At 40.0% G+C, this 25,912-nt stretch overlaps 2 protein-coding genes across 6 annotated transcripts in view; one reads left to right on the top strand and one right to left on the bottom strand.

Annotated features, from left to right (window-relative positions):
* The first annotated feature begins 1,934 nt into the window (after positions 1–1,934).
* On the top strand, positions 1,935–8,710 carry il22ra2 (interleukin 22 receptor, alpha 2). Of its 3 annotated transcripts, none has more exons than XM_035992702.1 (6): positions 1,935–2,237; positions 3,686–3,806; positions 5,002–5,183; positions 5,883–6,025; positions 7,213–7,367; positions 8,326–8,710. In XM_035992702.1, the coding sequence occupies exons 1-5, from the start codon at positions 2,174–2,176 to the stop codon at positions 7,357–7,359; spliced, it is 657 nt and encodes a 218-aa protein (XP_035848595.1). In that variant the 5' UTR covers positions 1,935–2,173; the 3' UTR covers positions 7,360–7,367; positions 8,326–8,710. The 3 variants fall into 3 exon arrangements, with proteins under 3 accessions (XP_035848595.1, XP_035848594.1, XP_031164384.1); XM_035992701.1 differs by having other exon boundaries at positions 1,940–2,237; positions 7,210–7,367; positions 8,377–8,710; XM_031308524.2 differs by having other exon boundaries at positions 1,941–2,237; positions 7,210–7,367.
* A 1,316-nt stretch (positions 8,711–10,026) lies between these two features.
* map3k21 (mitogen-activated protein kinase kinase kinase 21) overlaps positions 10,027–25,912 on the bottom strand; it is a 29,143-nt gene continuing 13,257 nt past the window's right edge. The window contains exons 2-11 of one of the 3 annotated variants that reach the window (XM_035992700.1): positions 21,576–21,756; positions 21,275–21,423; positions 20,808–20,983; positions 18,801–19,041; positions 18,578–18,700; positions 17,244–17,339; positions 15,477–15,627; positions 15,109–15,203; positions 13,663–14,493; positions 10,027–13,571 (exon numbers count right to left, since the gene is read on the bottom strand). In XM_035992700.1, coding sequence (XP_035848593.1) covers positions 13,336–13,571; positions 13,663–14,493; positions 15,109–15,203; positions 15,477–15,627; positions 17,244–17,339; positions 18,578–18,700; positions 18,801–19,041; positions 20,808–20,983; positions 21,275–21,423; positions 21,576–21,756 — 2,279 coding nt within the window. In that variant the 3' untranslated portion in view covers positions 10,027–13,335. The remainder of the gene's footprint in view (positions 13,572–13,662; positions 14,494–15,108; positions 15,204–15,476; positions 15,628–17,243; positions 17,340–18,577; positions 18,701–18,800; positions 19,042–20,807; positions 20,984–21,274; positions 21,424–21,575; positions 21,757–25,912) is intronic. The other 2 variants (XM_031308513.2, XM_035992699.1) reach the window with 2 other exon arrangements.

The following is a 25,912-nucleotide window of genomic DNA, read 5'->3' as shown; positions in this document are numbered from 1 at the left end:
GACTGAGTGTGTGTGTGTGTGTGTGTGTGTGTGAGAGAGTGAGTGAGAGCGAGGCATGCCTGACTGGCAGCTCTGTGGGGGTGGATGTGTGGGGTTTCCTTCCTCTTTACTGTGTGTGCGTAGGAGTAGGGAGACCTTTTTAGTTTCCAGTAACAGTCGATAACAAACTTCACTATTAGGTGTGTATCCTCAAATGATGTTTGGCATCTGGTTTGCAGGTAAAGGAGCTCAGGGTTTCTGGTAAATTATACAGCAGTTTTGTCGGATATACTCCAACAGCCTAAAGTACAACACCATCAACACCGACCTCATGTTCAAAATGTGTTCATTTGAACTGAATTTAAGCTGGATGTTATTTAACATTAGGTAGATATTGTTAAAATACATTTGTTTACAGTTGAACTGTTGTGTTTAGGTCAGTTTGGACAAGTTTGCATTTGTGCTACTACGACTTGGAGTGGCAGAAGCGACTCAACTATCCATTGATTGTAATTTCAATTTTTTCAGATTAGTTGAGCTAATACTTCCTCGTACCCCCTTGCTACTGCAGAAGTACAAGTACCCCTGGCTGGGAATGATTAATGTAGCATTGTGTACTGCCGATCCTTTGGGGGACCAAAAATCGCCCAAGCTCGATTCATTCTGAAGGACAAAGACGTACAAGTTTTACTAACACTGAATAGAAGTGTTGCAAACTTACACTGAATTAAGATGACAGACAATAATAGAAATACATTTGCACAGTCATGATGTAGATTTATTTTAAGGTTCTGCAGAAAATAAATTAAGATAATCTCAGCAGCTTTTGTAGATATGTCACAATATAATTAATAATTAACACAAAGTGGAAACATGAAGTAGATAATGAGATGTCACTCCTCCTCCTTTCTCTCTATCTGTTACTGAGTTCCATTACGCAACACATTTCCAGTTAACTGTTTGGACAGCTGATAGTTATCACTCGTTCCAGTAACAAATGCTTAGAATTTGTAACCTTCAGAGAACAAACAAACGGCTAGTAAAGAGAAACACGTCCTTGCAAATTTGAATAATGTTTTATTAGGCCTTTTTCGTGGAAGATACATTGACATGTCACAGCAGGAAAATCACGTTTATCTGTGTTTTAAGCCCCCAATGTCTCCTTCCAGGCAGCGCTGCCTGGAAGGCACTAGGATAAGGCAATGGTTAGGTGCCTTGAAGTCAACGGTCGCAGCGCTGCCTTGAAGGAGACGTTGTGGGCTTAAAACACCATTGAGTGAAAATCACAGGTGTAAACAAAACGAATGATGGCTAAATTCAATTTAGCTGCTTCAGTTTCAAGGTCCTGGTATTGTGTAGTTTTTCTATAATAAGTCAAACTGTCTGCTGTGAAAAGGACTATTAAAGGGGAACCTCATTCATGCCTACTTTTACATTATTTTAGATGTGACCTTTGAGACAGGTGATGCTCATTAAGCAAAAATGTCAGTAAAATTCAAAGTATGAAGAAGCCTATTTTGCTCTCAGGTTTACTGTCAGTGTAGCAGGAGAGCTTTGAGTCTAAAAAATCTGACTATTTGGTTTAAGTTTAACTCACTTTTTTTCATTTGCATAACACAGAAACTGATGAGAGACATGCATAGAAAGAAAAATGCAACTCATGTTGTAGATCATGTTACAATTAGGCTTGTTTCGTGACTAGTTTGCTGGGCATGCATTTGCTTCAGCTTTCAAAGATTTAGAACCACTGTTGAGAATTGAATAGTCAAATTTTTGACTTGCCAATTTTCATTTATATCTCAGTTTTTTTTATGTACGCCATCGACATTGCGGCATGTCTACAATGTATTTATAACATTGAACCTGTCAGTACTCACTTTGTTTTCTAAAAAGATTCTGTCCTCCACGTGTAGGGTTGGAGGTTAACTGAGTCATATAAAGACAGACGAAATCACAGCACAGATAAGGTTGGAACATGGGTAAAGTGATCCGTCAGTGTCACGTGTAAATTGCATGAAACTGTACTTCTGTGTCAAACTATGTAACACTGTCACAGTTGTCAGAAATGCCATAAATGGTCCATCGTGGAATTTAAAAGGGGAAGTTGATGGCATGTTAAAGGAGGCCCCATTGTCTGCAGCATCAGTCCTGTGTGGCTCGTTGTGTCTGTCGTCCCAACAACAGCGTCAACGCCATGACCCGTCTGCTGCTCGGTGCCGTGCTGCTGGGGAACCTGGGTGTCTGTGTCACAGCTCAAGGTAACCCCTGATATATTTATATGTTTTATGACGTATTGATGGTTATTGTCTGACTGACTTGATTTCAAAGTCACTCCTGATTTCTCTCTCAGATCACTGTTCATGTTTTTAAAATGACTGTGTTGGGTTTAAAACATCAACACTGAGCTGAGAGGAAATTCACAGATTTATGGGTGCTATCACAAACTCAAGGAGTGTAACTTTAAATGTATTGGTCTCTAATAAAAAACAAACTGACCAATAACAGAACTCACAAATACTGATTTCTACACACTCTTATAAAATGTAATAAAATTCTACAGAACAATGTGAAAAGAAACAGAATAGAACTTAATTTAGCAGTAAAGTAAGTGAATCACAAATGGTGTTGGATATTGTGAGGGTATAGTACAACAAACATTAAGTTATCTGTATCTAAATCATTCTAAGATATCAGTAAAATCTTACAAAATGTGGGGTGCCCGGATAGCTCAGTTGGTAGCGCGGGCGCCCAAATACAGGATTTACTCCTCGACGCAGGGGCCCGGGTTCGGCTCCGACCTGCGGCCCTTTGCTGCATGTCATTCCCCCCTCTCTCCCCTTTCATGTATTCAGCTGTCCTGTCAAATAAAGGCCTATAGATGCCCAAAAAAATCTTTAAAAATCATACAAAATGTCATAATTACAACAAAAAAACAAATAACAAAACATTAACAAAGTAGAAATATGACTTAGATTAGGGCTTGCTCAGGATAGAATGACATCTGTAACGCGAGTGTGTAACAGCTCTGAGATTTCGAGGAACTCAATTCCATGTTTTTTTAGAAACAATGGTGCGCATTAATGAGGCTGCTGTGTGCAACATTTGCAAGAAAAAATTGTTTTCATTCTTTTTTTTTTTGTCTTTGAGACATCACTGATCCCAGGGCACAAAATATAACACACCAAAGATACTGTAGTATTTTAATGTTTTTAACAAAACAGTTCTTCCTCGAGTTTATCTGATTTAACTTATTTAATTATAGTTTAGTTTTGATGTTAACCTTAAGATAAATGACCAAGGGCCAAAGTTAGTTTTGGCTAAACGGTGAATGGATTCTTTCTAATACAAATCCTTCAGGAGTCACTCAAAGGCTCAGGAAATCCCTTCTGTCCCACCAAACGTTGACTTTTTCATAACATTTCAGAGCCCATAAAGAAGCTATTTGGAATGGATGCACCTTCTTAATTGTTTCTAGTTGGACTACTGGCTGTAACACACTTTTAATTTGTTTTACTCCATTTCTTATTTTCATTTTTCTGTGTTTACCGTCCTGTTTGTAAATGTGTTTTTGTTCTTTACTTAAGAGCTGCTGTATTATAACCAACGTAATTATTTTACTAACCAGCCAATTAATTCATTTTTTAAATACATTTTATTAATGCTCTTATCTCCTCATAAACCATTATGTAATCAATAACTTCCTCAGGTCTAGTGATGCTCGCTCCAGCCACCCAGGTGAGGTTTGACTCTGTGGACTATAAAAACGTGGTGCGCTGGACTCCACCCACCAACAGCAGCTCTCTGCAGTACTACGTCCAGTGGAAGATGTGAGACATATCTCTCTCACACACAATCTCACACTCTCACACTCTCTCACTCTCTCTCACACACACACACACACACACACACACACACACAGCAGATTTACATTTAAAGGTGCCGTAGGTAGGATTGTGAAGATCCAGGACTTAGCCAAAAAATTTCAACATTGACAACTTCTCAGTCCCTCCCCCCTTTCTGCTAAAGCCCAAAACGGTTTCCTAAGCCCCTCCCCCCACAAGGGAGAATGAATGCATGAGCAGTGATTGACATGCAGTTTGACCTCCACCCAAAGAAGACTATATTAAACATGTTTCCACCATCGTACCACTGCAAAAAATATACATTTCAACCAGGCATTAAGTCTGTTGTTGAGTCTGTAGCTCGTCTACCAGTGGAGTGATTCAATTTAAAAAAAAAAACTGTTTTCCAGGGAATAATCTCACCTCTGTAATAAATGTAATCTTGAATGTTGAATCGAACACTGAACTACTGGTATTGCTGTGTAGATTACCAGCAGGCAGTGGTGAAATGCAACTAAGTACATTTACTCCTTAAGTACTGTACTTAAGTACAATTTTGAGGTACTTTTACTTTACTTGATTATTTCCATTTTCTGCTACTTCAGACATACTCCACTACATTACAGAGGAATAATAATACTCCCCCACATTTATTTGATAACTTTAGTTCCTTGGCAGATTCAGATTAGTATTACAACATATAATCAACAAATACATTATGATGTATTATTATACAGTAGGTTAAGATAAGACTTTATTGATCTGGGGGAAAATTCACAAGCTACCCAGCACTATATAATGTAATTAAAATTAGCTCCACCTTTACCAGCTGCAACACTTCAGCGATGTACACATTAATGCATCATTATGAAATGGTCCATTCTGCATAATGAGTGTTATTTTACTTTTGGTACTTTAGGTATATTTTAAAGGCTAACACTTTTGTACTTTTACTTAAGTAAAAGGTACTTTTAAATGCATGACTTTTACTTGTAATACAAGTAAAACAGAGTAACATCTGTTACTGTGTAACAGAATGTTTCTACACTGTGGTATTGCTACTTTTACATGAGTGAAAGATCTGGGTACTTCTTCCAGCACTGCCAGTAAGACATGTAACTATGGTCCACAGAGTGAAGTGAACTCTGTGTTTGTGTCTGTCCCTCTGTCTGCCCCTCAGTTATGGCGAGCCTCAGTGGTTGGACGTAGACGGCTGTCAGGGGATCCAGAAGCACCACTGTGATCTCAGCGTTGTGACCTCTGACCCCAGAGAGTGGTACTACGCCAGAGTGCACGCCGTCTCCCTGCCCTCCAGAAAATCAGCCTGGGCCCTCTCCCCGAGGTTCAGCCCACGCTGGGACAGTGAGTATTTACTCTCCTCCTCCTCATCATCGTCTGCACTGTCACAACCTGAAACAGACACTGGTAAAATGAGTTTGTTATTTAGAACCAGGGGCGTAGCACAAAATTCTGGGCCCTGTAGAAAGGCATTTTCTATGGGCCCCTTCCCACATCCACAGCTATTCATTCTAGCATCTTTTTGGGCCCTCCTCACATGAGGGTCCTGGGTACTCAGTCCCCTTTTCCCCCCCAGTCCGACGCCCCTGTTTAGAACTACCAGGAGTGGAAACGTACTGAAGTATTTCACCCAAGGAGAGATAACATTTAAAAAGTACACACATTTCAGTTTTTAAGATCTACATAAAGAGTAACTTTAACTTTTAATTTAATTTACTATCTCAAAAAACATAATTTTCTAAATAATACGTACAGTACCCTCATTTTATTACACTATCAATCTATCCTGGTCCCATCTATAGTATTCATTGCAACAGTATTTATTTGCCTTTTTCCATTTTCAAGTGATTTTTAAAAGATGTCAAGTACAAGATGTCACGTTGCTTTCTTTCGAAACAAAAGACAAAAACAACTACAAAATAATTATTTTCTCCTTTCTGTCTTTTTTTTGGTACTCCGTCACTCTTTCATGACTTTGATTTTGTGCTTCATCGTCGTGCAAAAAAAAGGAAACTTAACAAGATCCTTATATTGTATCTGCAGCCAAAATCAGCTGTCCTGTATTGAGGGTGAACGTCACGGAGCGAGGGATTGTGGTCCGTGTGAAGCCCCCCAGGCTGGCTGTCCGGAAGATGCACAGCAGTCTGCGATACAAGATCTACCTCATACACACCAATGGAGAGGAGGTAAACACACGCACGCACGCACGCACGCACGCACGCACGCACGCACGCACGCACGTACTTTTTAATTCTTCATATTTCTTAAATGCCTTATAATTTGTATTCTTTATTGCACACAAGCCTCAAGAATATGCAAAACTGCATTTCACTGTAACAGAATCTTTGACTCTACTAATTACATGGAAAATAGTGTTCAGTTGATACACATTGCCAGAGCAGGTTAGCTGAACATCCTGTAAAAGAATGTGAAATTTGTCATAGTTTTTAATAATAAATTAATAATAAATGAATATTTACTTTGGTTTGAATGAAGCTTGTCTTTCAACAACATTCTTAATTTGCTATTGGTACAATGCACTTATCGTAAGTCGCTTTGGATAAAAGCATCAGCTAAATAAATGTAATTTATTGCTGTAGAGATGAGCCTGTAAAATAAAGATTTTAGGGCTGAAACTGAAAGTTATTTTCACTATTGATTAGTTTGTCAATTGTTTTTTCATTTAGTCGTAGTCGTTTAGTAAAAATGCAAATCTCAGTTAGCCAGATGTCAAAAATGGCAGAAAAGGTGAAAAACACCTGTCGCAAGACTCTAAGGTGACGCCTCAAATGTCTTGTTTTGTCTGTCTAGCAGTCCAAAGATATTCAGTTTATGAAAACAGCAAATCCTTACTTTTCAGAAGCTGGAATCAGAAAATGATTGGTGATAAATGGCTATTACACTAAAATACTATGGCAGTTAAACAATTATCAAAATTGTTGAGTAATTTTCTGTTGATTGACTGATTGATGAATTTTCAGCACTAAAAGAATCACCATCATGGAAACAAACATACATTTTTTTACATGGAGCAAATAAAATGTAACACTTCAATGTGTACACTGGAAAGAAATGACATTTAAACTACAGCTGCTACTGTTACGAAATAGAAGAGGAAGAAGAAGAGGTAGAGGAGGCGGAAGAGGAAGAGCAGAAGAAGAACAAAAACAAGAACAATTCATACAAAAAATAACAACAAAAAGAGAAGAACAAGAACAACACAAAGAACCACAACTTACATCTTTCCTATATATCATGTCTCTGTCAGTCTGCACAGTATCCCATGTAAAGATTGTTTCACGTGTACAACTGTGCATCATAGGCCAAAAAAAATAAATAAATACTTCCTGTCTTATTCTCTTCTCTTCAGGAGGTGTTGGAGATGGACTGCTGCTCGGACAAACTAACTCTGAATGAGCTGAAGCACAAGACCAAATGCTGCCTCCAAGCCCAGATCATTATCCCCCTCCAGGCCAAGAGTAGCGCTCGTAGCTCTGTGAAATGTTTTACTACGCTGTGATCACACAGGTGTGGGTACACACACACACACGCACACACACACACACACACACACACACACACACACACACACACACACACACACACACACACAGGTTTGTGTCACTATCTTTGTGGGGACCCGTCATTGACATAATGCATTCCCTAGCCCCTTACCCTAACCTTAACCATCACCACTAAATGCCTAACCTTAACCCTTACCCTCACCCTAACCATAACCTAATTCTAACCCTAATCCTAAAACCAAGTCTTAACCCTCAAACAGACCTTTAACCTTGTGGGGTCCAGCATTTTGGCCCCACAAACCTGTGCAGACCCCACAAGTATACTGGACTCCCGGATTTGGACCCCACGAATGGAGTTAAACAAACACACACACACACACACACACACACACACACACACACACACACACACACACACACTCTCATATCTACACCTGGTTGTGTTGAGTCTGATAGTTGAGAGAAAGAAACTCATCTTTCTCATTATTACTATACATTTTCAGTTTGTTAAAATAAGTTAGTTGAGTCAAAAATGAAGACTACAACAGTGCAGATCACTGCAGTAAAGAGCTGCTTTATCTGTGAGAATACAGTACTTGTGTCTGCTTTGTATGATTGTGTCTGAGCTGGACTGTATCGTTTGGAGATCGAAAGATAACCTCTCTGCTGTGACAAAAGATTACCAAATGAGAAGTCAAGTATCCGCTGTCACACAACAATCGCCTGAGGCAGTGAGACAGAAAGAGGGAGGGAAAATGAAACTCCTGGAGCAGAAATCTTAGCAGGAGAGTTTCTCCACAATGACTATAATTACCTCTGCTCACCCCACCCTTTGCACTATTTTTAGATCTGCGACTGATGTGTACAGCTTCGAAAATGTTAAACTGGACAGTTGTTTCTTGTGCGATTCAGTAATCTTTTCCGTCATTCTCCATTGTCTTTTTTCCTTCTCTTTGCCTTAGACAAACTCTGGCAATATGACGCACTGAATGACTGGACTTTTCATCCATCAGTACAGCTTTAATTATCCATCGCTACCTCGATGGCTGCAGCCATAAATATACATGCCAATAAAAGTGATGCACTTTATTCTCAAAAGCATTAAGGATCTGACATGTTGAACTGTGTAGGTAAACTTTCACTTTGAGTGTACAGTACTTAGTATGTACTTAGTATGATTTTAGCCTCCAGGATACATTGTTTCACTCAAGAGCTTTATTATTTTTTTTTTTTTTAAATACATTTTGTTGGTGAAAGTTAATTAGAAATAGTAGTTTGACAAAATAAACTTAAAGGTGCAGTAGGTAAGACTTATAAAACTAAATTTCTGTCATATTTGCTAAAACTGACCCTATGTTCGAGTAGAACTACATGAAGCAGGTAATTTAAAAAAACATCCGGCTCCTCTGGCTCCACCTACAGCCTGTAGTGATGTGCACACACATTCATTCTCCCTTGTGGGGGGGAGGGGCTTAAGAGACCGTTTTGGGTTTTAGCAGAAAGGGGGGAGGGACTGAGAAGTTGTTGATGTTCCCAATCCTACCTACAGCACCTTTAACTCAAGGTCTACTTAGCAGCTTTTTTCCCTCAGTGAATCACTGAGCAAACTGTCTTCGCTGATGATGATGTGAGCTGTGGTTCAAACCTCTAGAAAAAGCCAGTGAGTGGACCTTGAGTTAAGATTATTTTGTATCTATCTTTTTTTATTTAGGTTTGTTTTGTCGTTTTTTTATGAAGCATGGCTCATTTTCACTTTAGACGCACTACAAGCACAGTGAAGTAGAGCCATTGATATGAAATTATTCTTCCAACTGACCCCAGTAACCAGAAATCATACAGCAAGACTGAAACACTTATACCTAGTTCAGCTTTCTCCCACGCTATGTAGCAATTTCATGTTGTCGTTTGTTGTCTTAACATTTCCTCCTTCAGAGATGGGAAGGATGACATTTGCATAAGTTAACACTGTGACCACAATGTGTACTTGTTTTCCCTCTAGTACAGCCACAATATGCAACATATCACTGGAGCTTTACTGTGAAGCACAAAGTTTACACTTCAACACTATTTGAATGCAAAACTTTGAGAATGCGTCATGTATTTGTTGTGTATGTGTTATGTTACAAATAAAAGCCACTGACAAGGTTTACACTGGTTAATTCTGTCTCAAAACCTTTTTTTAGTTAGTTGAAACTTTAAAGATACAGCCGGTGTTATTCCATATTTTTCTTATTCAAATACATCCCATGAAAGGATGAAAATCAACAATGTGTTTATACTTTTGCTCAATACTTTCTGACCTCCCTACCAGTTCCAAGCCGATTGGTTCCTACTGAAGACTCAATACTGTAACAAATATTTTTTTTTTTTTAAAAGGCTCAATATTTACTTAAGATAACTGGGCGCTGTAGTTTTTAACAAACGTTACTCAAACAAGACTAAATAGTACATTTCTTTTTTAACATTATTTTTTGAGCATTTATTGCTAGGACAGATTAGACATGAAAGGGGAGAGAGAGGGAAAGTGCTGCAGGTCGGAACCGATCCTGCAACCTCTGCGTCGAGAACAAAGCCTCTTTATATGGGCGCTCGCTCTACCGTTAGTCCATCCAGGCACCCCTAAAATAGTACATTACTGCATCAAAAGAAATACAAAGCCAACATTAGTCTTGATTCAGACTTTATTCAAAATGTTGATAAACTTGATACTCTTGATCAATCAGGCGTGAAATAACCAATACTGTAATGATAACAAAATACGTTCACTGAAACAGATGTACTCAAAGCTAAACCTGACACTGTCAGCGTGACTGAGATGTTCAGTGATTTAAAGGAAGTGTTGCATTTAACATGAAGTCTTACTTGATCAGAAGGTGATGGGTCTTTCAGCAACAGCGCTGCGCCTCTGAGGTTGTTTGTGAAGGTTTCGTTACGGAGTAGTTTTCTTTGTAAGAACTCCTCACTAGCAGCTAGTTCATTTAGTGGTTTTGGTCCTGAAGACAGAGGCCGTAGTGCTGGTAAAGTTAAATTTGGTCCCTTAGCCAGAAGCCTGAATGCACCTTATTGATAAGCGGTGTCACAAATATTATTGCTGCAGTTTGTCAAATGTAGTGGAATGTTGTTTTCAGTATGTCGAACCATCGTTCATCTTAAGACAAAACATTTTCGTTAACCGCTAGCCAACAAAGTTTTGTTACTGTGGACGACAAACTGCAGACTTCAGCTTCAAACTGAAATACAATATTTTGAGGGGAATGTACAGCACCAGTGCATTATGGTATTTACAGATAACTCTTAATTCGTAAAAAAAAAATGGATAAATCCAGTGATATCTTGGCTTGTAAACTGTCTCTTTGACAGCTTGATGATTAGTAAGGCTTTTACAGTGTTGGTTTGACAGTCAGTGGTCATAAAATACAGAACATGGGATACTTCACATTCTAAATCACCATACAATGCCACAGTGATATACACATCAGGAATCACAATTATATTTACACCATTTGGGAATTCATATCTTACTGTAAATGAGCCATTGTTTTGTCCTTCAAAAAATGTGACAAATTTTCTAATGAACTCAAAAACAGACTGAAGTAAGACAGCGATACAAAGTTGGGGAATACAAACACCAGTCAACCGTAACAAAGGATGTTAAGTTGTTTAACTTTTAGAGAGAGGGCCCAGGAGTGACCATGGGACTAGGAACAGTATATATCCTGCAAGTTCACAGAGGTCGGGAGAAAAACATGTCAGGATAACAAACCCTTTGTTAATTCCGAGGAAGGCATTCAACTGACTGTAGGTTTACAGTATGATAAGGAAACTGTCTTCACTCGCTTTGCCAAAATCTGTCCTCAAATGTCTCCAGACCTTCCTGAGCTTGATGACATGGATATTTGGCTACATGTGGAAACAATTTGCTTAATGCTGGATAAAAGGTATACAAATAGAAATAAAACAAAACCAAAAACCTGACTCAACGAAACCAATTAAACATAACAGTGCAATTAGGTATATGAAACTAATAATGGCAATGGGGGTCAAATCTGAAATGCAGATGTCAAGATTGAGCTTCAAAAATAACTCATTTGTTTGCACACATTACAAAATTGTGTGCTTGTGATAATAGAAATGAGGACATGAATTGGACTTAATAAGACACTTTAGTACTTGAAGGCACAGGGTCTGTCTGGTTAACAGTACTGCTATTTTTATGCATTCAATGTTTGAAACTAAACTCTCCCGTGTGGCCACTCCCAAGCTGTGTAGTTATCCTTCCATAACTTCAATCTGAAATGATGCTGTATTATTACAATTTTAGCCAATCAGCAGTCATCGGGGTTAGATTATAAATTCATTCATTTGGGGCGGGTTTTCCTGACATGAACATTCATGCCTGAAGTGTTCCCCCACTCTGCTGCAGTGTGCTGAGTATAGAAAATATTAACCAGAAAAAAAAAAAAATTCTATAAATACAGTACTCTTACAAAAATCCATATTAGCAACTCATGACCAATGGTCATTTAAAATGTTATCCAACTTTTAAGTGAAAACATTCCACGTTTGCTGTGCAGGACTTCCAGTGTATTTCTACTTGCATCTCTAAAATCTTCAGGGCATTCTGGGAGGAAACATACTTGCATCCCTGCTATGATCCAGTATGTAACCTGTCCCTAGAACACAAACGGTACTGCAGCATCGCTGACTTTTAAAACAGTCATAAAACAGCATATATGCAATACAAAACTACCAGCATTATACTTATAATGGGGTAAAAAGAAATATTTACAAACAAGGCATAAGGATTTTTTTTTTGTTCAACATTTCAAGGGTACATGCATGCATAATTCTCAAGTCCAAAAATCTAAAAGCGTGATCGCACAGCTTGACTGACATGGAATGTATGTCCTGCTGGTTGCTAAGGTAAGGTCAAGTCTCTTCATATTAAATTACCTATAAAAATATATATATAAATAAAAAGGTGAGGGTATTGTGTTGCGAAAGCTGCAGCAGCGGTCAACGTTTAGCTGCACCGACAGAACGAGAAAGGAAGAAGGTAACAAATGGTAGCGCGAACAAAGGTGGCAGTCGAGCACCGAGGGACCAGAGAAGAGCTGCTGATCCAGAATGTTCTGCTCAGGTTTTAGAACTATGTGTGTGTGTTCCAGAATTAGGCAAGGCAGTGTGTAAAGGTCTTTTCAGACTTGCATGCACTTCCCATGTGAACGCCAAGTGCTCTACGCGTGCTTTATGTCCTGATGGTTATGTATTTCAGGGAACTCACAAACAGCATTGATTTGTACTGTATGTGCGTCACATAGAAGAAAGGTCAAGACAATTCAAATGTCAGCGGGCGGGCGTGTGCATGAGACTAGAAAGATCGCATCAGTTTCACGGGATCGCACCCGCTGGTCGCTGGCCCGCGCCTCCCTACATGCCCGCTCGCCTCTCATTGAAAATGAATAACTAGGCGCGTCAATCGCTGCCTGTCTGAAAAGACCTTAAGACCGTTCTCAAACTGAGATGAGTGTGCACATTCTAGAACTCCTGTGACACAGAGGTCTTCTAGAACATTGAAGATAGAACTTGTCTTCTCCGACTTGGCTATGCTCTAGAACACTGACATCACTATGTTCAGGAACTAAGACAAAGCTGGGTTCTATGTTACAGATCCCTTTTTTTTTTTTTTTTTTTTTTTTTTTTAAATGGAGAGAAAAAGGCAGCCTGGTTCTAAACCCTCCAGGAGTTTTAGGCCAAAAATTCTGTCTGTATGTTCTAAAACACTATAGATTGTATGGGATGAACTATGATCACAGCAGATCACTTTTCAAGGCTCCTAAGAGAGAAACTTTTTCTCCAGCTCGAAGACGGAGGGCCGTCCCGGGGAACTCTGAATGCGGCAGAGCGGCACAGTGCAGTCTCGTTTCTGGCCCTCTGTGTCCATGTCCAGCAGGGAGCAGCCCGTCCCCACCTCAGAGGACAGCACCACACTTAGGTTTTGTGCTGTCTTCTCTCCGGAGTAGTGGCCCAGCGAGTAGCTCTTGTTGCGTCCTCGCAGCAGGGCCCAGGTGTGGGGTTTGGCCCGGAACGACACTGGCCGTGGTCTGGAGAAGGCCTCGCCACCAGAGGGCTTCTCTGACACTCCATCTTTCTCGCGCTTCTTCTGTGTGGCTGGAGGAGGCAGAGCAGGTGGGCCATTGGCTGGAAACAGATGGGGGAAGATACATTTTTGAAGAGTAAATCTTTTTTAAACCGTATATACACGCTTACCTCCCTTACCTCTGTTTTGTGTTACTTACTATTGTGGTTGGTGGTGTATTTCTTTCTGCGTAGACGTGTTCCTGTGTTGTGGTTGCTCTGCTCGGGTGGCTGGCTTTGGGTTTGCACTGGTGTCTCTGTGTTAGCTGCCATCCTGTTACTCTGGCCTTCTGTAGAAGCTGCTGGGCCGGGTCTGGACGACTCGGTGTGATTATTGGCAGCCACAAGCTCAACCTTCCCAGGACTAGAGTGTGACACCTCCGCCTCAGACTTTAAGAGGCACTTGGTGGAGTTGCATTCCAAAATGGCCGACATGGAGATGAGATTGACAGGTTGGGTGGCGGTGGGGTTTGGCGTTGCCTCGTCTTTGCGGGGGCGACCACTTGGTGGTGAGGTGCTGCGGCGAAACCGGGTCGCACGCTGAAACAGGCCCTCCTTCTTCTTCTTCTCTTTCTCCTCACGCTGGGGCTCGCAATCTTCCCCAGGAGCCGAGTTTTTGAGAGCCTCCCTAATGTCGTAACCGAGCACAACTGAAGCCAGCAATGCGCCACAGCCATACAGCACGGAGTCAGTCTTGCGGCGAGCTGACGTCCGCTTCAGGCTGTTGGTAGGGGTGAGCTGTGGGGTGGTGGAGGTGGACGAGGTGGATGTAGTGGTGTAGGGGTCGTCTGGGGTCTCTGGTGGGCCACCCTGACCTGCTGCCCCGACCCCAGCATCTCCCGACCCACAATGCCCACCGGGGCTCTGAGGCTGCTGCTCGTCCCTCCACAGAGGTAGATCGATGTACACCTGGTTGGGGAACTTGAGCTGCTTTGGCTTGGAGCTGCTGTCAGGACATTCCTGGGAGAATGCCTCGTCTTTACCGGCCCCCGCTGAAAACACAGAAGTGTGAAATCAGACATTACAAACAAATGCACCATTATGTGGACACTGTTGATGTGTAACTTTACTTAGGCTATGTCTTGCTGCTTCCTGTCGCTCTGCATGGCTTCTTGAGAAAGCTTATTTTGTTGCTCCAGCTGTCTTTATGGTGTCTTATTGACTTCTGTCTGTACATTTTAACCTGTACTAATGTCTTGCTGTTTCCTGTTGCTCTGGTCTTAAAACATCTGGCCAAAGGACTGCAGTTGAAAATTAGCCAGCTAACACTGGCACATTTACAGAAATGTTGATTTAATGTACGTCCTTTATAAATGAAATGAAATAAATAAAATGTATGAGTCCTTGACACTTAACCACAAATTACTTAATTGTGATTGTCTGATAAACCTGAAAGGCAAATTTAGGACATTAAACCCTATTTTAAATCTAGTAAACAAGCACTCAAAAGGTTTTTTTAAAACCTGTTCAGTTATTAGTCACTTTAGTCAAAATGTTACAAAAAAGGCTGAGCAAATTTCCACAATAATTACTCAAATATCAAACGAATATGAAAGAACTTTATGTAAATTTAAATTGCACAGCATCCCAATGGATTTTGAGCTGACCTTGTTCAGCAAACAAGGCGGCGAGGGGGACAGACTTCTGGGACTTGACCAGGCTGGTGGACCAGGGGTTACTGCCGTCTGACAGAGGACGCACTCTGAAAAACAATGCCCAGTAACAGATGCCACACAAGAAAAAATAAATTATTTACACTTGTAGTATAGACTGTGTAGTATTTTTTGTGGTATGTTACCTTATGTTATATTACTGTATGAAACATAGAGATGAGTCAAAAATAACAATAACACTTAGACATGAGGATGTGGTTATGTTTTTTTTAGGAACAGAAAGCAAATGCTCTCCACCCTGATATCATGATTGAAAAATTAGTAGCCTGTTTTTTTTCTGTGTGTGTGTATATACACTCTACCTCTCAGCAGCAGCAGGCCTTTCTTTGCTCTGTACTGAACTGGGGCCCCAGGTTCTTCCTTTCTTCTTGATTCCCTTTTTCACATCATCAAACTCCTCTGGCCTGAAGAGGGTGCTGCGGCCCCATGTACGGTTGCTCTCATCTTGAGTAACTGTTAACACAGCGACCATAAGTGTTACCACAGACTCAAACAACTGCAGGAATGTGTGATCAGAGAAACCATGGCCCTGACATGCCATCTGTAAAATCTCTGTCATAATCTTTTCTCTAGAAATTTTCTTTGTTGTCGGTCTCTCTCCATCTATGTAGTCAAAGAGTACTTAAAAAGTCTAAATAACCACATACCCCATGGGTGTTCTCTCTTAAGTTTATTTAAAGGCCTTTCTACACTAAATGGATAGAAGATTTTTTTTTATTTTAATAACTGTGTTTGATTCAGGAAGATTTAAAGTTACTATTGAACCTTTTCTAGAAAATATTACCAATGTATATTCATTTCTGGAAATGTAAAATCAAAAAGCCAAAAAGCAGAAAACCAAACCCAAAACGCTGTTGTTATAAAAGCTTCTTCTTGCTGTGGGTTAGTCATTGTGAAAGTGTGAGGATCCACCAAAGATGTCAGCGCAACAGACTAGGACCAACATTCCCATAACTAAGAAAATGTGTTACAGTTTTTTCCAACTGCTTACACGTTTTCAAAACTATGTCTCCTTTTCCTTTTTTTCTCTACACACAATTCCTGCACACACAAAACGCAAAATGCCCCGCATCTCCTTCAAAATGAAACACTGCATTCAAAATGCCATAAACACATCTCATCTCGGGGGGTATTGTATGCACTTTGTGCAAAACAAAGTCTGATTGATTTATAATGCTGAAATATTCATTAGATAGTTGCATGCCTGTTCTCATTTCTGAAGGTTTGAAGTATGGACGCCACTGTAAAGCTACTCAAGATGGGCTTCTTTCATGGTCAATCCGTGGTTGATCACATGATGAATAAGTGCTGGCTCTCCCTTTTTCTCTTCTTCCCTCCTCCTCCTCCTCCTCCTCCCCTTGCTCTCTGTCTATTGTTGGCATCCATTGTTCAAAACAGGTAATCTGACCTTTGACCTATGTATAGGCCTATACTAAAGCAGTGATTGATTAGTGTTCAGTTAAGCATAATGTGTTTGCACGTGTGAGGAGTGTGTGTGTGTGTGTGTGTGTGTGTGTGTGTGTGTGCCCTGGCAAATAAGTATAGCATTTTGATTGGTTGTGTTTGGAAAAGGAAAGCAAGTCACTTCCTGTTAGATTGTTGTGTCTTAGGTAGAGAATTGGAGTTTTGGTGTGTAGTTTTGCACTTTGAGTGAGAGGTTTCAAAAATCGTGTGACATGAACATTTTGTGTGTAAGCAGTTGGAAAAAACTGTAATTAACAGCACCACCAGTATGTTTTAAAAAAGCGCCAATTATTTAATTCAAACCACATAATATACGATTATTCAAATTATTCAAAAGCAAATATGAACAGCAGACTGGCCCAAGTCTGTGGCATAAATCATTGTTACTAAAGTACCTGTAAACCAATTTTAACCCAGCAGCAAACACCAAAGTCTTGTTATAATCCACACATCAGGAAAAGCGTGTCAATCAGCACAAACAATCGCCACTGATAGGAAGCTGTTAGGCATCAAACCCTTTTAATTGTCAAAGTTAGCCAAACTTCACATGCAGCATTGGTCCTATTAGCCACAGCAATGCTGCATGTGGGTAGCCACTAGCTTGCCTTTCCTCGTGAGCCCACAGGAGGTTGTGAGCTCGCTGGTCAGATCAACATCCTGTTGGTAAACATACAAACTGTCCCTCCGCGTGTGGGGCATCACTGAGGAGGGAAACATACATGTTACCTCTAACCAACATGAGCTTTATGACACAAGTATTGCACAGTAGTTGACAGCTTATACTAAGCTAGGAGCATATTGTTAAATGAGCTGTGAAACAGAACATTTGCGTTTTCTGTCTGAATATCAGCATCTACCATACATGCTCAAGAGGAATTTGTTTCAGTTGTTGCAAGGGTCTTAGTGTGCGCCTAACAAAATCTGCTCACTGCTTGTGGCTCTGGAGCTTTTGTTCACACAGTTGTTGTCATTGTGACACTAGTGTTCCCATGTTTCCTGAAATTCTCAGAGAGTTGATGTGATTTCTTCAGAAGTTGTATTTTTAGCAAGTTGTGTTAAAGCTACATTGTGTAAGAATTACTCCCATCTAGCGTTGAGATCATATATCGCAATCAACTCTCTCTCGCCACGCAGTATTGCAGCTACGGTAGCCTTCACGCTTCAAAAAGCGAAGGTGTACAAAAGGCTGTCTATCAGCTGTCGTTGTTGGAGTTCATGCGTTCTCTTAATACATCCATGAGTTCATGTCGGAGAGTGGCGTGGACGTGCACTTCACACAACGAGCGGGCACGCGCACCACCCGACGGAAAGGAGAGAGAAAGAAAAGGAGACTGCAGCGGTCCGGAGGATAATTAACTAGTTGGGATTTGGGGTGTGCGTCCAAAGCAGCTCCAATGTTCACTCTTTTTTCTGATGACGCCGGTTTCTTGCTCTTTTCAATATCCGTTTTCTTTTTCTGGGTGAAGAAGAATACTCCTGTTCCTGAAATTTGGATTTTGAATACGTGTGGTCCTCCATGTTTCCTTCTTCAAACTTGCCGGGGCCGGGAAGCTACGATACCCATTAGCAGCATCTGTGAGTCAAAAACGTGAAAGGCGGAGCAGTATAGCCTGTATGTCCCTTACCGGCTAACGTATTTCAAGATGGCGCATGAATATGGAGCGTCTACCCCAGTTCATGCAAGCGCAAATGTAAAATTCCAAGCTAATAGGAATACTTGAAATTGATGGTGGTGGTCAATATTCATGAAAAAGGACAAGTTTATGAAGTGCAATACAGATTTTGATAATGAACAACTACAAACGTTACACACTGGGGCTTTAAGCAAATTTGACTTAATCCAGGCCAAGAAATACACAACACACACAGAGGTTCAGGAGACAGTCAGACCTGACACTAAGGAAAACATGAATATGAAAAACAAACAAACTGAACTTACGCTGAATGGCTCGTAGCCGGGGAATTAGTGTGGGACTGCTGGGAGGAGAGGAGCTGGTGCTATGAAGGCTTCGCCTCTTGTCCATGGAAGGCGACGCCTGCACGGTGATCTTATGCTGGAAGTCTGCAAAATGCAACATGCACATAAGGTCCTTACAATCTCAGAATAAATATACTTAGAGAGACCATACACCAACATCCTTAGTACAATGTCCAGCACTCACCTGAGGGCAGGCTGATGCGGTTTCCATCCTTCAGTTTGAGGCGGGAACGTTTGAATTTGCCTTTCCTCTTCTTCACGTTGGGCTTATCTTTATTGAGCTGGAAAATGAGGATGTTGAGCTCTCTCTCCAGCACATTGATCTCCCGCTCTGCCAGCTGCTGCTCCCGACGCTTCAGCAGCTCCTCCTGAGACTTCTGCTGGAGGGCGGCTCGCGTCAGCTCTTCTTCTCTGGAACGTAGCTCCTGGAAGAACCAGGTATTAAGATACATACATGGGTAAATTGGCAGAGAGACTTCAGTTCACATAAGCTTTTTGTTTTGCTCCAGGATGATGTGCTGCAGTTTGTCTTATCTGGAATTGAACACCTATATAAGCAAAGCAGAGAAAGAGGTTAGACAATCCGACAGACATCTTCAGCTCTAGTAATGCCTGTTTCAGGTTACAGCCGACAGATAGGTAGCATCATTAAACACAAGGGCAAATTGAATCTCTGACCCAAACGATATATCTGGTTCTGCTGCATCGATTTAGATTTTTTTGGTGAGTACTCTTTTAAAATATAATATTGCCATTGTTTAGAGGGAAAGTACCTTATGGATCCGGAAAGTATTTCTCACAACCTTTTTGGATTATTATTAAACTGTGGAGTACTTTTACAGTCAAGCTTCTGTTTTACATTTGTGCTAATTGTCAAACTTTCTAATAAACTGTGTTCCTCCTAATGTCTACACATGGTCACCTTAAATATTCGGGTTTTAGACACAATTCTATTGTAAGACAGAAGAGAAAATGCATTGCAAGACAAATGGGTAGAAATACATGTTATAATTCCCATATAACAAGAGAAAAGCTCTTGCAGACAGACATCTATAAGACAGTGTGTTAGCTGTGTATTAGATAACTCCTTCTATAACAACTCGGTTTCAGGAGATTACTGCCTGCTGTTTCAGGCTGTGTTACAAAGCTAACCCATCTTGTCTCCTCCCATGGCTTACTCTTTCTTAATTCCCTCCATTTTCTCTTTAATTGCTCTCGGCTGAGTAATAATAATCCTTACTGGATGACTTCCATAAAGCAGCTTTACAGTCAAGCCACTTCAGCCACCCACCTAGACACAGATTACTGTGGGACGTAGGAAATCTGCTGATGCAGTGGTTAATTCTACAAGACATCTTGTGAAATTTACGATGGGAAAATGTTAGATAATGCTTAAAGCTATTTATTTATTTTGATTTATGAAAGCTTTACAAGAGCCAACTTTATAGGGTTTTTAAGTCATGGTGAGGCGTTGTAAGTTATATCAATTGAGCGTTTAAATGATTGATTTGGATAATTGGAAGTTACATAACGAGGGTGCATGTTAAAAAGGTGGTTTGGCATAACTGATTAGACTAGAAGCAGGTAGAATACATAATATATATAATACAAAGAACATACAATTATTAAATATAAGGCAGAAAAACAACACATGGAGTTTTTTAATATCTGTGCCATTCAGTTCACCAGCCGTTGACCCAACTCTGTGTGCTGATACTGCTGTTTCTACAAACACTAATTAACCCCCCTCTTTAAGCCAGCGATGGGAGATTAATACAGGAAGCAGATTAAGGTCTTAACAAGGGGAAGTACGCTAAAGCACGTCGACATTAATGATTCGTTTTGTTAAAGCGCGATTAGCTTTTCCACTGAAAGTTATTAAGCATTTTAGTTTGTAAAAAGCTGTCCCAAGCAATTCTGCATGGTTATACCACATCTCAATAGCAGCTTATTAAACATGTTTCATCACTAAAAGAGCAGAGAATAGTACAAGAAGTATAGAAGGTCTGTCACATATACTGTATGTCAGGTTTCAACCCACAGTGTGTGAGACAGAGGTAAGGTATAAAAGATGCATTTTCAGTCAATCCATTTTAATGCCTCTAACCACCTGCCAGCCCTCATAGTGTGTTTATGGTGTAATGTCAGTGGCTCCATATATTGATGTTTGTGTTACGTCACTCTGCCTTACCTTCTCTTTGGTCCTGAGCTCATCAAACATCTCCTGGATCTCCACACGCCAGTCGTCCTGCATGCTGTGGAAGGAGTCCTGGGGCATGGTGGCCATCACCGCCTCCTCGATGGCCGACAGCTGCTCCAGGATGCAGGAGAAGGAGGGACGCACGTGGGGGTCCTGGTCCCAGCACTCTGGACACACACATTTCAATGTAAAGATTGACACATTAATAAACACAGTCGCTAGAAGTCACATACTCCCAAACAATATCATTGACAACAGGCATGGAGGCCATCTTTGATAATGAGTGAGAAAATAAGAGCTCTACACACAGATTTCTGGATCATTATGGGACTAAGAGGTTTATTTAAAAAAAATAAAAAAAATAAAAAATAAAAAACTTGCCATTTACTTTATAAAAAAACTGACTTTTTTCAGGACATGCTACATTCTGCAGTGTTATTATTATGTTACGTATTTACCTTCCATGAGCTTGGCGAAGGGTTCTGGGCAAGTGGAGGGGATCGGTAGAGTTAACTTATTGACTGCCACGCCGTAAGCAACAGCCAGTCCATCAATCCCACGATATGGTACTTCCCCTGTTAACAGCTCCCACAGCAAGACACCATAGCTGGTGTATGACGCGCATACGAAAAAAAATAAAAATAAAGGAGAAGGGAGGAATATTTAACAAAGGAATGAGTAAAAATGTCAGAAATAAGTGGACATATATAGAGTAGATAGTTTATTCCTGGGTCTGTGTCTGGGGATTATTTGTCATACCTCCAGACGTCACTGCCTTTGGAGAAGAGAGATGACTTGATGACCTCGGGGGCCATCCAGGAGTAGGTGCCTGCAGCTGACATTTTTGTGGTTTTGTGCCACTCCCTGGCCAGGCCAAAATCTGTGATCTTCAAGGTCTTCCTCCCGATGTCGTCATTCTCAATCGTTTCAAGTAATAAAACTGAAAAGAGAGAAGGATACATTAAGGGAGGGGCCGTGGAAGAGACTGGGAGTGGGATGAAGGCAAGAGAAGAAGGTTAAAAAAGATACATGACGGCATAACAAGCGATGAGTGATTGAGAGAAAGGCAAAAGTGGAAAGACAGGATTGGGATGAAAGTGACATGTGGGGGGGGGTAGGAAAGAAATAAGAAAGAAAACTGAAAGAGATAGGAAGAGACAAAGAGTGTGGGACAGAGAGAAATATGGCCGTGCAGGTGAGGAGATGATAGTCGATATTCAACAGGGCCAACAGAGGTATGCAGGTCATTTATTACTGTAGTAACAGAAGGTTGACAGTGCCACAAAGCAACTATCCTGAGGTCCTAAAAATGTTTAACACATTAAAGGAAGCCGGAACCCTCCAAACCTGCCTGTAACACTACACCCGGCCTAAGATCCCTGCCACAGTGAAGCCACAACCCACTGACGTGCAAATTCAACTTTTATTCGGCCATTTAATATTAGTGATCCTGTTATGTCAAAAAATGTTCTTAAATGGCTGTATATCATTTTAGACCAGTTTCAACTCAGTTAGATACACGTTACTTCAATTCAATTTAGTCATGATACAACAAAATTTTGCAAAAAAGTTTGCTACTCAAGTCAATGCAATAAAATGAAGAAATTGCACAAAAAGTAAAAAAAAAATCAAAGAGTAAACTGCCTAATTACTAAGAAAATATAAAACTAAAATATAGAAGAATCATATACTGTAGGCGGTAAAATGTAGGGCAGCAACTAACAATCATTTAAAATAATGATACATTTTATTTATTTATTCATTATTATCGACTAATCAATTGTTTCAGCTGAAACAAAATGGACAAATCTAAGTGAAAAATACAGAAATGTAACCAAGGGAAACTTGGATTAAAGTTAAAAATGCTCAAGTAAAATGCACAAAAATAGCATAAAAAAAAAAAAAAAGAAAGTCATTTTCAGAGCAGTAAAGCAAACAGGTAAGAGTACACTAGGGGTGGGGGAAAAAATCGATACAGCATACACAGACGCCAAATATTTATTACAATCCCAATCCCATTTTGCAGCAAAAAAATTTAAGTGAGATGAACAGCGAAATGTATCTTTTTAGATAAAACATATGTTGACAAAGTTTCCTTTTGGGGACATGATTTGAAATAATATCATCTCGTGACATAAGACATAAGTATCGTGATGATATCGTAACGTGAGGCCTTTGGTGATTCCCACCCATAGAGTACACACGTATCCCTTAATACACACAGGACGTTGAGCATTTAAGCTTTTTGAAAACTGTGCCATCCACGACCAGGGGTCCGTTTCAGAAAGCAGGTTTAGTGAAAACTCCTGAGTTTGTTAACCCTGAGATGAGGGAAACTCTGGGTTTTCTGTTTCAAAAAGAGAGGTAACTTAACCTCAGAGTCAGTTACTATGGTAACTGAGCCTGTGAACCTAACTTGGTCGGGAGCAGGTTTTTGTCAATAAACCTGGAGTTTCTCTCAGTCTCCTCCCTCTGACACAGCGCTCTTTCATTTCCTCATTCATTCATTCAGTCTGTATCAGGCGCATTTTAGCGCAGTTTGTTATCTGCATGAATAAAAAAACAGTGTTGGTTTATTAACCGTGTTAGGCAGACTATAAAACGTTTTTTTTTCTCAAAACATGGCATTTCCTTTTCTTGACGATCCCGTTGATGAAGAAGCTGTATTACTTCGCAGGGAGTTAAACATACGTTGGGAGATGATATTGACTATAGATGCATTTTAATTTCCAGATACTAGCCTACCTATGAGTGGTATCGTTTTTCTTCCCAGTCTATCAGTTATGTAGCCTACATAGCCTTATCCGTCCTCATATCACTAACGTCACCCATCGTGGACATGCTCTTACGTTTTTTTTTAGCAAAATGGTTTTCTTTACAACATTGGTGATGCGGAGCATATTAGTAAAGCCACTGTAGCAAAGCGCCGTCAGAAGAATGTGACTCACTCTGAAACGTTTTTGTAGTGTTCCGTGGACACAAACCTGTAAAAAGGAGTTCCACAGGATTGCAGGTGAATGATGTAAACCCTTTGTAATAAAAGATAATGAATAATAATTCTGTTAATGATGGTGCTGCAGCCTCAGAATGGGATTAGTAGGTGTAGTACTTTTTCGCCCGTGCGGATTGCACCCAAATGAAATAAATTATAGGTTCAATACCATTTCACCAGTAATATTATACTTATGATTAAATATGAAATTATTGCACTATATTGGAACTTACGCATTTACTCTTGCAGCAATTTTTTCCCACGCAAATTCTCTCTTTTGCAGCAGACGCTGTGTTGCTTAACAAAATACATTTTCAAACTCGTTGTTTGTGTGCATGAGTATTTCTGCCGACTAGTTTGTTTGTGGTTGTTGGTGAATCGTAGCATCATTGCTCCATTCATGCTGTCTTTTTATAGTGATGGTGCAATCGCTTAACTCTGAGTGAACCTACTCTGAGTTGATTGAACCAACTCAAATCAGCTGTTCTGGAACCGAAAACTCTGTTTCCCATGTCAGAGTAAATCAACTCAGAGATCAGGGTTATACTCAGAGTTTGTTAAACCTCCTTCCTGAAACGGGTTCCAGGTGACGACTGGGGAGTAGTAACGTTTTTCTACTGTCCAGAGTTTCCTTTCAGCAGAAATAAACCTACTCTATGTGTGCTAATACACCAACTGCCAAACATTCTTGTTATTTCTTTGACAACAAGAAGCAGCCTTTTTCCATGAAGTGGTGTATCAACAGCCAAAACAGACTCTTTGATCCTTTTCATCCTAATGGTATTATTTTCAACATTTCTTTTTGCCTCTGCCAAGATCTCCTCACATTACAAACTGTTCCATTTCATTATTTACATGCAGTCCAACACTGCAGGTCAATTTGAACATGTCCTATCAGTTGTCTTGATTCTACAGAATGCCAAAGCCAGCAGGGAAACTAAAGCTTGAGAGTATTAATGTTCATTAAGGTGGTTTGACAGAGGCATTTAGGTGTTAGGATAAACATAAACACTTCAGTGTATTGCTGACACATAGACTTTGTGGTAATATTCCCATGGGAAAAAAAGGTGTACTGATAAAGATAAATACAGTAGTGGAAGTGTTGAAAAACACATCAAGGCATTTGAGTATCTTCACCTACTGTATCACAATGTACACTTATAAAGTTACTGACTTTAAATGCTATTTGCAGCTTTCAACAGAGGCTCTATGATGTGTGTGTGCGCAAGTATTGCTTGAATGAAGTAGCTAAACGGTGTGTGCCGTATTATCACTCAATGACCTTGGACTTCCTCCTCCACAGTACCAAACTAAAACCGTTTCAACAATTCTCAGTCAGTCATGCACAAACATGCATGTACTCTTATGTACTATTATTTTTAACCATCTGAGACCCAGTTGGCATGGTTTATCTAAGCATACTGATCTCCAGTCCTAAGAATACATTGTGATTAATTACACAACAAATGTATCAAGACTGGAACAGATCTCCTAAAAGGTGTAGGAGGGGCGGAAGGGACGATAGCGGTTGACTTCAAGAACAGATAGTGTGGCCAGAAAACAAAAAACCTTGAGAAGATGCATTCAACTCAACAGACCCCACCCTGAAAATCTGTGTATGAGATAAACTGAAACAAACATATGCTGGCTTTCCTTCTTATGTACATTACATGTCATTTAGATGATGCTTTTATGCTATGCCCACTCCTATAACTGGCCATAAATTGTACAGTTGCACCTTTTCCACTTTTTCACTACAATACCAATATCAAATATAGATCTGATATCATATCAGTACTCTACTACTTTTCCAACTATAAATATTAGGGCTGTCAATCGATTAAAAAATGTAATCTAATTAATTACATACTCTGTGATTAATTAATCAAAATTAATTGCATACATAATTAACGGTGCCTGAACCGATACTTTTTAAGAAAGTAAAAAAAGAAAAGAAAAAAAAAGGGTACTAAACAACAGTCGGTGATATTAAAGAACGGCTTGTTTATTGCTAAGGCCATATGGTCAAAATTAAATGATTTAATAATAATGTATAACAATAACTTATTTCACTAGTAAATTGCTGTTGAACGACAAAAACAAC

The sequence above is a fragment of the Sander lucioperca genome, chromosome 15 (genome assembly GCF_008315115.2).
Source record: "Sander lucioperca isolate FBNREF2018 chromosome 15, SLUC_FBN_1.2, whole genome shotgun sequence".
NCBI classification, from domain to species: Eukaryota; Metazoa; Chordata; class Actinopteri; order Perciformes; family Percidae; genus Sander; species Sander lucioperca.
The sequence above is the reverse complement of the archived record's forward strand: the minus strand, read 5'-3'. Positions and strand labels throughout refer to the sequence as shown.